Below are 13246 nucleotides of genomic sequence, written 5' to 3' on the forward strand. Positions count from 1 at the left end.
GTCTTGATCCTAACAGTTTAGCTTGATTTTTTGATAAATTTATATCCCTAACCAAGTCATTTAATTCATCTTGTGATATAAGATGTGGCCTATTGGAAAATAATTCAAAATCAAGATCATTGTTGTCTTTTTCAATACTGCCTGATTCTTCATTGCTGCTTTCGAAACATACATTCACAGGTGGCTCAATAACTGGAATAATTTCACCGTGAGGTACAGGCCTGATTGCAGATTGCAATGAAGGATATTTTACAGTATGTTTAGATTTTTTAGAAATTCCAGACACATTTGTTAAACAAAAGTAAGAATCAGTTACATGATCCTTTGGTTCAAGCCAAACCATTGGTACACCAAATGGCAAAGCCTTCCGTGTACCTTTCAACCATCCTCTTAAATATACAGAAAAATTAGTGCATACTGTAAGAGGAGCCCACGTCTTATCCTGATCACCAATTTTACAGTGAAAGTACACAAAGATATGCTTTTTTAATTAAAGGTGTAATGTTTTTTCTATTTGATTTTACGGTAAAATCACCATATACATAACAAAAGGCATCCACATCATTTACACAATTTTGAGGCATTTTGACACTGCATTTTTAACAAGCTTAAGACTGAACAAAATTAATTCATTCCTAAATCCAGTGCTTAATCAAATAACACAATTGTGTTTTCAGCTACATGTTTTGACCTGCACAGACATGATTAATTTTGTCCATAAAGGCTAACTCTTCAGTATTAGATATGATGTCATAATATGTGACTATGATATGATTTAATTCTTTGTCTAGTATTGTTTATTTATAGCTTACAAATTATGTTAACAAAGTTAAACAATAAAAAATGAGCTAACAAAATACAATATAGGAGCTTAAAATGCTAACTATACGTTGAAAAATTAAAAAAATCCTTTAATTAAAATTAAAAAAATTTTTCAAAAATGGTGGACGATAGAAAGATTCTTTCATTTTCATTTTCAGCATCAAAAATCAAATTAAAATAATATATCATATGTTAGGAAACAAAAATTATGTTTATTAGTGTAATAATAATAATCAGTTTGTGATCAGTGGCAGTTTCTCTCTGTGTTTTCTTTGCACTCTTTTCTTACTTTTATTAAGCTGCAAGTTTCTTGACATGTTTTTTTTATGAAAGTCTTATTTCCACACTGTCACTGTGTTTTAGGCCTATCAACATTTTATTAAAAACAAAAAGTAAAAAATCTAAAACAGCATACACTTTTTAAAAATAAGTGAAACTGACTGAAAAAATATACTAAGAGGTTTTTTAATAAAAATTTAATAAATAGAAGAGTAGTTTTATGATTCTTTAAATTTTGATTTTTTGAAGTATCAAATTTATTGGATGTAAATTGTTTTTTGCTTATTTAAGTTTGGCACTGACTTCTAAAAGTACAATTACCTAACAAACAAAAGTATAGAAAAAGAAGAACTGGAAAGTATTATTATTTACTTTATAAGTTGTATTTAAAGTAGGTTTAATTTTTTCCAAAGTTTATTTTATTTGGGTCATTATTTTGAGATGGATCTAGTATTGTTCACTTCAATAATTTGTTCTGTTCGATTTTTTTCCATGTAAAAACTGCTATTCAATCATTTATTTAATTCATGAAGAACTCTTTTATATTAATATAAATTATAATAAAAATAACACTGAAAAAACAAATTTAAAAATTCATCGATAGAAAAGATTAACATATATTTTTATTGTGATAGCTCCACAAAAAATCAAATTATGCAATTATTTCTCATTCACTGAGTATACTAATCAGTTACTACTCATTAATAAACATCTTTCAATCACTGGAAAATATTTATGTTAAGGAATTGCTCGACTGTAGAAATAAAAACCCTTTTTTTCACTACAATCATGGTGGTTACACGTGATCCTACTTGAGTCTTAAGTTTCTCCATAAACAACAACTAATCTCAAGAATAACTACTATCCATGCCTGGTTTACGAGAAAATGAGGAGTGGAGTCGGTTTCCATTGACTATTTCATTGAGCCGAATATACTGTTGCTTATTAGTATGCCAGACTGATCAAAATGGATGTTATTCTCAATATGACAAGTAACACCTTCACTTTTCACCATGTTCACCTAAGGATTGGTTGTGCAGTAAACATCAGAAAACTCAAAGTAGCTATGACAGATGTCTCTTGTTCCTTGGGGGCTTTACATGCATCACAGCCATAAGAAAAAAATTAGATAGATACTTTACTATGTTCTGGTCCAAGATGATCAGTGATTATATTAACTTGAAATTTTTACTTTTTTAACAATATCCTGAACCAAACTGTATAATAAAGTGTTTTTTTATTGTATAATCTGATTGAGTGTGCTCTCACAAAAGTTTAAATTTCACATCAAAACAAGTAATGTAATGTAATGTAAAATGAATGTATGGTTTTTCTGTTGCAAACAATGCATTACCTATTGTACACTGTTTTCCCATAGTAGTAGAGAAATACAATACAAGAGAAACAAAGGACATGCATTGTTTCATACTGATATTATGATGGGAAGTTAATACAATTCAGTTAGTGTAGCTGAGGACAAAGCTACTGATGTAGTTCACTAAAATATTATAAAACAATTTGTTTTTTAAATCATTTGAATTTTTTTTTGTAAATAGTTCAAATCTCTTAAAAATATATCATCCGAACATAAAAAATGAGTGTGATTTAAAGAATTAATTGCTTACTGAGAAACAAAATTTCATTGTATCAAGAAATCTTTTTTTTTGTTTATGAATCTTTTTACAAAACATTACTTAATTTATTCTAGAATAATGGCATATTCTCCCTTAAATGTTTTTGATTGTAGACATAATAATCAATGAAGTTAAAAGTGGTAAAAATATTAATAAATGTTTTAAAATTTACAGAGTATCACAAATGTTTGATACAGCTGATTATTCATACATACTCCCGACTCATCGATTGACTGTTTATGTAATGGGTGTTGCACTCGGTTATGGTTTACATTTCTGGGGAAGAGATTTTAAATTAAAAACGGTAAGTAGAGAACAAAATTTAAGTCTCAACTTGTCTTATAATTTTATTTACTTGAATTTTTAAATGATAGTCTTCCTAAATTAAAACAAATCTATGTCTATATCTTTTCCAACTTATATTCCATAACTACTCATCTTACGAAACCTATGTACCTTAACTGATTGATAAAATACAGAGAATCTAACTATATGCAAAAAACAAAAATCATTAACTGACTGAGCTTGGGTAACAAAATGAAATATGCAGTGAACTTTCAAATCTGATTAATTATCTTTATCTGTAGGAGGGGCTCATGCTTCTCTGTGGTCAATCTCTGATCCCTTTTCCTTCTCCTCAGTTGTTTCTTTCCTGAATAATTACCATAGGATTTGGACAAGACTTTGCTTTTGTTCCATCAGGGAGCTGGGAACTGGTGATTTACTTGGTTTGGTATAGGGGATAAAACCTGTTAAGGAAAACAAAGATCAGCAAAATTAAAACAGATAAGTAAGAATATAAGCTGCTGTAAACATGTTAAAAATTAAAAGACCAGCGCACAACAGAAAGTAATGAACAACTTGATCACCACCTTATCTGGTTAAACAAACAGTAAGGATTGATGATCAGAATGTAATTTTGACTTTTTTTTCTTATTTTGAGAATTAAAAACAAAATGAAAGGAGAATAGCCAAGATACAGAGTAAGAGGACTTATGGAAGGATTATAATGTGATGTAAAACAATTTAAAATTTTTAAAGACTGCAACAAAACAACCACTTTTTGCATCTAACTCTACTTTAAAAAAATAATAAAAGCATATGAAATATTATAATTAGAACCAGATTACAACACCTTTAGTACACTTAATGTGGAGTTGTAGGCAAGTCTTCTATACACATATTCTATTTTTTCCGCTTGCAAAGAAGATATGGATCATAATCCAATATCTTAGGCCTTCTTTCTACAAACTGTTCAAAATTTTACATGATTATTACTCTTATACAAATAAGAAATTCAGTATAATTTTTTTTTAATTTAAAATATTAATAAAAATACACTGCTTTTTTGTTTATTCTACTCATATATTTTAATTATTTTTCACTTTTTTATTTTATTCCTAAAAAAGTAAGACAACGAATAGTAAGTAATATTTAAACACTTATTAAATTTACTGTGTTGAAAGGATGCAGTCTGATAAAATATTTATAGCTCTTTGTAAATCTATTTTAAATATTTAAACTTATATCAAACTACAAAATTATTGTTAAGATAATAATTACTATTACTTTCTCCTAAGATCACTATAGTTTCTATGTTGAGTACTGCTTACCTTTTTTTAACTAAGAAAGAAGCTAATACAAGAATAAAGCTAAGAAATATAAACAGTACTCAAACTACAAAGTTATGATTATAATGAGTATCTACAGAATGTGTGCCTGCTACAGGTAAATACATTTTTCAGCCCCTTATTTACCTTTTTTCAGTTTTTCTTTCCAGTGATCAAACTTAATCATTTGAACATTTTTCAGTATGATGGTAAAAACCAAGATCTATGTGTATTGTACTTTGATGGTAAATCGTGTAAAATTGTTGTTCATAAAGATGTTTTATGTTTAGCCATGAAAGTAGAAAATATTTAACAGGAAAGACAAAAGTTGTTTTTTCTTATTTTGTGTAAGGTAAATTAACTCGGTGCTTGTTGTCTATAAATGATACCATTTACTAAATGGAATTACAGTATCTCAATTACTATATAGCATATGATTATTATCACAGTAATATTAATTGAAACAATCCTAGGTTTTAAAAATAATATTTGTGTTTGATTTTAGGGACAGTTAACATTAGGCTGGTTTGTAGCATTAGTTCTTTTATACCAGTCAATTTTAAGTCCTGTCAAGATGAGCTACCGTAATTATGTCTATGACAGATTAGATGCTGCTAATTATGCTGCTTTTGCACCAGTCACTTGGTGTCTGTTCTTCTCATGGATTATATTCTGTGCACACACTGGTAATGGAGGTAAGCCCTGAGTACTATGTTACTAAAACTTTGAATTTATATCAATAACAGGCAAAATACTAATCAGTAATATATAATGTAATATTTATAATGACTCATGGGTTGGATAAAATTGATTAGAATAGCCTTTCATTCGATATAATATACTCGTACTTCATATATGTAATGAGCAAAAAATACATTTTTTTTTAATTTTTTCAATTTGTGATTCATTACTAATAATTACCTTAAATCTTCCATTTAATGATTGTTTATAATTTTTACTGACCTAATTTTACATTTAGTACATCTAAATTTAAATTTAAAAATTACCCACTAAGATAAGAGTTTTTGTATACTAGAAAAATTAGAATACAAAGAATACATATATAATCTATATTAATTAGGATACGAGAGAATTTTTACAATATATTTTTTTTATTCTCCATTACGCTTTAGCTTTATGATTATTGCATTAACTTTAATATTTGTATCATCAAACAGGATATAAGTAACACTAAACCTAAACGAACCTTATTATTTTAACTAATATTAAGATATAAGATTTATTTTAACTAACAAAATAATGATAAATATCATTAATGACTCAACAAATGGAAAAGTGTGAGTATTTACTGTACTTACTATTTTACATGCATACATATAATTATGATAAAAATAGTTTATTAAGTCATCTTAACAGAGCAATCAATGAACTGAATTTTATACTACTAGAAAGAAAACGATACTTGTTCAATTACCAATGAATCCAGCAAGATGGATCAACTAATTTGTTTATTTCTATGGAGTTATGGGGTTGTAAAGTGTTTGGTTAGGGCAGTAGACGGACATTGACATAAGAAATAAACCTTTTCAAGATTGAAATCAACTGGCTAGTTAGTATTGTTTTAAATCTTTATTTTAATACTAATGTATGGTCTGCTCATTCATCATATTATGATTGAACATACCATGTACATCTTTTAACACTGAATTACTCTGTAGGTGCTTGAAACACTATGCACTTTCCCTGTGTGATTATCAGTAAAAAATATAATTACAATTTTTAAGTCATTAATTGAAACAATTGTACTAGTATATGTTAAACAAAGATGCATTATTTGTAAATATTAGTATTAATTTTACACTTATTAAGCTCTTCAATAGGGTGTATTGGTTTAGTGAAAGAATAATTTTTTTTAATTCAGTTTTTGTATTGGTGGGAATTTCTTTTAAATGGTTGTGTAATTTGTTAAAAATGGTAACTGAAGGCATTACATTTCTTAGAAGTCAAGATTTTGTGCTGTGTTACATGAAAATATTCTAACAGCACCAGTGTAATGGATCAAGGTAACAGGTTTCTTCCAATTAGAAGAAAGAAAAAATAAAGAAGAATCTATAAAAAACTAAAGAGGATCCTTTTCATAGAATAGTGGGTTCGTTTAACAATTTGTTCTTTGTAATACAAACAATGGCACTTCCAAAAGTTCTTGTTTGACCAGAAGGATTACCAGATCAGAATAAGAATTATAGAAAAACGTAAGAGTGCAGACAATGAAAATTATTACACTTCAGTAATTAAAGAAACAAGTCAGATACTACAGGCAAGGGATATAAATACTAACATGGACTAGTTGGAATAGTCAAAGGTTTTGCGAGGCTATGTTCAGTACAATTGTGATAACAGTGAGTAGTTTTACAAGCCTGAGTTCGACTTGGTTGTGATGACAGTAATATCAGTAAGTGTATGGTAACAACGAGTGAAGAGTACATCACAAGTGTTCCTGTGTGGACAGTGGGTGAATACACAAAGTTGTTCGATGAGTTAGTAAACAGTAGTTGAAGTGACAGTATTATATTTATTCATAAAGTGTAGAGTATTTCTTTTATAAACAGTAAAAGAAATAATACTTGCAAAAATTAAATTGTATTTATAAGAAATTTTTATGTTTGTTAGTCTCCCAGTATCCTTGTCAAACTGCGAACATGTGACAATATTTTTTTGTTCACTTTAACAGTTGCAGTAATTCTTTTTTTTTCAAAATTAATTGTGATTTATTTTCATTGTTTTTGTTTTAGTAAAGGTAACACCTAAATAATTATAAATATAATGAAAAATTAGAATATTTAACTTATTAAACATCTGACAAAATGACTTATGTTATTTATGGGTACCAAACAGCAATCTGACTCTTGAAATTCATTCTATCTTTTCGTGAGATAACTAAGAATTGTTATATTCCAGATAGGAACATTTTTAGGTACAATAGATAATAATGATAAATACAGAGTCTCAAGCCAGTTGCAGGCTTTCTTTTAATTATGAAAATGCTGGACATTATATCCACACAACAACCTTAGATTATTTACAGAAATATTACAGAATCCTTAATATTAATTCAAACACTAAACAAGATCCTAAACTTCATATGTACATCCCGTCTTCAAACCACATGTTTCTAGACATCTGTATCTGTTGCAGATAACAACCTACAACTGAATAGGGTACCTTAGCCAATTCTCCAAAAACTCTAAAAAAAGTATAATACTGTAAGAAAATTAATAAAGAATGGTCAGGTTGTATTGATCTGAATAAATGTAAAATATAGGAGAGAGGATAGAAAAAGTTAGAGAACTGTTGTAACCTCAAAAACTAAGAACAATAAGATCAACTGCATTATTATTATTATTGGAGATGAGAGATAAAAATCTTTGGGAGTGTCCTCTACGAGTTGATTGGTCTCCACCCTACTAACTCAGGTTAGTTAGTGGAACAGTAGCTGAGACTTAGTACTGGGTTGAGTGAAGGAGGAATAGTCATTAAGTCCTTTTGGCTATAGTACCTAAGGGAACTTTCTGCTCTTACTTGATTTAAATCTGAAAGGTAGGTTTTTGATTTTAATTTTGAAAGTTACGTTCAGCTTAAATAGTTTGTGTGGTATTAATGTGATGATTGTTTTCAGGTTTCTTGTGTAAAATTTTCTCTTGGAAAGGATTTTTAGTTTGCACAAGACTTTCATACACATTCTATCTCACACAGTTTCCAGTATTTTTCTATTATGTTGGTCAAGTCAGGACACCAATGTTTTATTCTTTCTTTCTAATAGTAAGTTAACTAATTTAATTCATTCTAATAGTAAGTTAACTTTATATTTTAATAATTAAATTAACATATTAATGATAACATGTAACGTATAATAATATGTTATTATATATCTTGTGTAGAAAATAAAAACTGTAACATGCGTGTTATTTTTATTTTTTATAATTTTTAACAGCCACTATTTTGAAACAAACAAAAATTATGAAGAATTGTTATACATAAATCATTCTGCCTAGTAGTAAGGAACAGTGCTGTAAAATTTCACAATAATCAGAAAATGTGTTAGGCCAAAAAAGTATCACAAATAGCTAAACAGATGAAATGCCAGAAGGTTGAGTTAAAACAGGAACTCACTTCACTCATTCATTTATTGGAAATAATTTCCAATCCATTGAATGTGGACAGTATTTTATAGTACTCTTTCCTACCCAGAGATTTGATGAGTTGAATCTTTTAATTACCCCATAACATACAGAAAATTGGTTTCCTTATTTTGGTGTACTTGAATATACACCTTAGGTGTACTTCAATACACCTTATTTGGTCTCTCATGAGTTTGGTAGCATCAATTCAGCTGTGTCAATTTTTAATCATTTGGATTTATATCTCTGGATTGTGAGACCAAGAAGTGAGGTTAAAAACCAATGAGAGAATTGTGGCCAGAAAGACACTATCTAAGATATATTAAAATTTACTAACCTCACTGGACCTTTATCTGTTTACTTCTTTTTTTTTACAGAAAGGCAAGCATTGAGACTGTGCCACCTTATTATACTGTTTTAATAATAACAGGTTAATAATAATACTGGCATAATAATAATAATAAAAAAAACTCAAGTACTATATTAATTAAAGAAGGTAAGGAAAGTTGATCAACCGAGAAACTGCAAAGGAAACTATAAAGGTTTTTTCAGTTCTGTATAAAACATAAACCAGTAATTGCAAAACTGCAAAATACCATTTTAAAAAATTATGAAAAATAATAATAATATATAAGTGGTAAAAAGGATGTAAAGGACATTTAGATAGATCTCAGAATCAGGAAATGGAGTGATAATTGTATCTAGTGACAGAAATGGATCCTAATTATAATTTAATTATGATTATAAATAGATTAATATTAAAGAAATTCAAGTAGAAACTATGACCAAAGAGATAGGACATAGATAAATAAAAAGAGAATTATGTACAGACAAAATCTGAATAAATCACAGAAACCATAGAAATTACTACAGAAGGAATTACTATAAAAATATTAATATATAACCTTAATAATGGAACTAATTAAGGAGAGAGAAGACACAATGGGTAGAAAGAATACATGGAGGATTAATTTGCACAAATGCCAATAAAATTTAATTAAAAAATTAAACTAATTAATTTAGAAAAGTTTACATTTAGACAATTCTAATAATAATTTTTAAGATGAATTATAAACAAAAGAAAAATTATAAGCAAACTATAATACAAATATTTGCATATAAATATGAAAATAAAAATATCACTGTAGAAAACATACTAGAAATGTTTTGGTTAAAAATAAATCAACTATAGCTTGTGAGTGAGGTGACTAGTAAGCGTGAGGTGTGTGTGTGTGTGTGTGTGTGTGTGCTTGTGTCTTAGGCGCCATAACCACGTGATTGTAAAACAAAACACCCTAAGGTGATGTAAAACAAAACACCCTAAAATGATACAGTCATTTTCAGAATAACAGTTGCCCTCTGCAGGCTTACTAAGGAAAATGAGGAGTGAACTAGTTTCTTACTGTCTTTTCTTAGTAAGCCAAATATAACACTGCTTATCAGCATGCCAAAGCCATTGGAATGCAATTGATATTCAGCCCTACCAATGATGCTTTTATTTTGTTCACCACAAGGACTGGCTTTATAATTATTACTTTCAGAGAGAGCAACTTTGATTACTACTACTTCAGATGTACTTCAGTTATACAGATAGATCATGAATTAACACACCTCTTTTGTGAGAACAATGTTTTATATTGAATACAGTGATTCCAGTTTGAAGGGAATACTGTACCTTGTAGATGTAATAGTACCATTTTACAAAACAATAGACAACAAATAATGAATTTAATTTATGTGAAATTTAAAAATTATGAATAATGATTGAAACAGTGTATATAATCACTAGAAATCTGGTTATTTTCAGATAAAAAGCAGTTTTCAGAATAATTTAATAATTATTAAAGTGTTATCAAATTTTCTAATGTTACAGATTGTTCATAATTTTTTTTCAAAAATGATAAACAGATTAACACTCTATGAGGATAACAAATTACTAGCATTGAGGATAATATAAAAATTATTAAATAAGTTGATATTTTAGAAAAATATTATATTTAATTACAACACCTGTATAGATAGATAAAAAACACAGGTGGAGTTTTTTAATTAAAACAGTTTGGAAAATTCTATTAAATTATTTGTTTGAAATAATGTTTGTTGTTTAAAGTTTACTTTTCCTACCTGGTCATGATTATGAATCAATTTTTTTTTCAATTTAATAAAAACATTACTACTATTTTAACTTAATTATTTAGAGTTTGAAATATTAATTACTGGATGTGGATTACCCCATCCTTTGCCACATTTACCATGAAAGTACCAATACATTATTGTTAAGTGTTAATATTTATTGACATATTTGTTGTTTAAATTGCTTCTTTTTTTCTGTTCCAGTTTGACTTTAAAGAACTGACAATAATAATAATCACATCGATAATTTTAACATTAATGTTTGAAATACCTTTCCAAAATTTAAGGACAATTATTTTGAATAAACCTACATCAAGTATTCATAACAAAAAACCATTATCGGCAAGACTGTAGTGTATTATTTAAACTAAAAAAATAAATACTAAGTATTATGCATAGTTAGTTTATATTACTCAACAGTAATACTAGTGGTATAGCATGACTATAATTTACATCTCTTGTGTTTTGTAAAAGCATAAATCTGAAAAATGTTTGAAAAATTAACATTTTTTGAACCAGTTTAACCATATTACTATATTGTAATAAGAACACTGTTACAGAATCTAATTTAAAGTTTAAAGTTTGTATTCTGATAACCATTCTGCAATTACGATTTCAGTGCATGAGTGGGTATTTCAGTGCAAGATTACTATGGGTATCATAAAGCAATGTCACTAGTAATAGTTATTATATAGTGATATTCCTTTATGATACCCACAGTAATCTTTAAATACCTGTTAATTCTATCTTCATCTGAGTGTTCAAGGCAAAAAATAATGATGCTTCTAAAACTAACAGATTTTAAAAAATCTTGTAAAAATAAAAAATAAAAAATATTAAACCTTGCAAAATATTCACAAACTAATTTTTGTGGGATACAACAGAAACATCTAACACATTTCAGGAATGTAAGACTAATTAAAAAGAACAATATTAGCAGTCCATTATATTTTAATGCATTTAAAAACAATTAAAATAATAAAAATGACTAAGTTTTTCACAGAATTATTTGATGAACGCAGATGAATATAGAAATATTTCTTAGGACGAATAATGGGAGTTTAAGGGGAAAAAATTCATTGTATTTCATTAGCATAGTAACAAAATGAAATATAAAAATTAAAGATTAGACTTTCAGTGAATCATCTCAAATTTTCATAATCGATTATTCTTATCACCCTCAAAGAAGCCATAACATATCTGATGATGTAACTGATGTGATTACATAAATTAAATTTTAAATTGCATTTTTTTTTTTAATCAAACTAAGAGATTGAGCTTTATACCATCAGCTTCATTTTCTTTTCTTATTTAATTTTTTTTTACTTCTGGCAATTCCCAAAGACAATGTAGGATTGATGTTATATACAAAAGACTAGTAACTTTTGTTCCTGTTTTGATAAACGCTGAATGCACAAAAAAAATTTCAGAACTTCTGAAATGTTAAAGCTCTGATGTAATATTTGTATGTGTTGTTTAATATAACATAGCTATACATAATACAGTATGTACAAATTTTTAATCGTATCTTAGTACATATTTGCCATTAATCCTAAATCAGTCATTAATGATGTAAATTATACATTTTTACATGCAAATTATTTTAATTTACATTTTAATATATGAAACTACTATGTAATCTATTCTTTAAGTTTTAAGTTATAATATTATACGTTAAGTAACTATTGGAATTTTATATAGTATTATAAAGTAAAATATTATACTATGTTTCATAGAGTCTAATGTACATTATACCTATGTTGGAACTGATGTAAATAAAAAATCCACTCGATTGCTGGCTTTAATCATTACTATTATTCCTTGAAGCAAAATATTTTAGAAAAATCTTGATATATATTTTAATCTATTGAGAAGTTTGAAATATACAGTAAGTGGAATCATAATCTTTAATGACAGAAAATTCCTCCCATCAAATATGATATGGAAATTAATGTTATTTTAAATAAATACATATATTTTTGGTTTTTATCCTTTTTTCATTTTTATCCTTTTTTCATTTTTAGTGATAATAAAGAGCAAGTGGAACTGAAAAGTAATAGCCGATACTAAATTACATAGAACAAATGTCCCAGTGACAAGTAAAATCCAGTAAATAAATATCTAGTTAAATTATCTATATTATATGTATACTAATAAGTACAGTATTTATATCGGTCAGTGATGACTGCACAAAGAAATAATGCCTGTGACTCTTCATGAGTATAAAATGATTATAATCTCTTAATTGAAGATTTGGAACATAAACTTCAATCGACATGTTTTGAATGTTAATTCTACAGAAAAATATTAGACCGTCAATTGTATATTTTGATGCAATTGTGGGAAGGTGCAAAGAATTGTGGGAAAACAATTCTTATAAAATTGATTAAAATTTCAATATTTTTAAAGTATATGTTTTAACTCTATTCCATGTAGCAGCATTATATTCTAGATTACTGCAAACTAAACACTTAAAAAGAATCATGTGTTTATGCTTTCTTTTGACTACCATAGGTTACAATTTGCCTCGGCAACATTGCACTTGACAATGTTACTGAGGTGAAATCCTTATTAACAAAAAACTCTGAATCCCTCATTACTTCCTCTGCATTACTATTTTATACAGGAA

General features: G+C 27.4%; 1 protein-coding gene across 1 annotated transcript in view; it reads left to right on the forward strand.

Annotated features, from left to right (window-relative positions):
• drd (drop dead) overlaps positions 1 to 12409 on the forward strand; it is a 235992-nt gene extending 223583 nt beyond the window's left edge. The window contains exons 11-14 of the mRNA XM_075363058.1: positions 2910 to 3039; positions 4851 to 5040; positions 7983 to 8125; positions 10822 to 12409. Of these exons, the coding sequence (XP_075219173.1) occupies positions 2910 to 3039; positions 4851 to 5040; positions 7983 to 8125; positions 10822 to 10971 (613 nt within the window). The 3' untranslated portion in view covers positions 10972 to 12409. The remainder of the gene's footprint in view (positions 1 to 2909; positions 3040 to 4850; positions 5041 to 7982; positions 8126 to 10821) is intronic.
• Positions 12410 to 13246: the final 837 nt, after the last annotated feature.

This window comes from Lycorma delicatula, chromosome 4, assembly GCF_047948215.1.
Source record: "Lycorma delicatula isolate Av1 chromosome 4, ASM4794821v1, whole genome shotgun sequence".
NCBI classification, from domain to species: domain Eukaryota; kingdom Metazoa; phylum Arthropoda; class Insecta; order Hemiptera; family Fulgoridae; genus Lycorma; species Lycorma delicatula.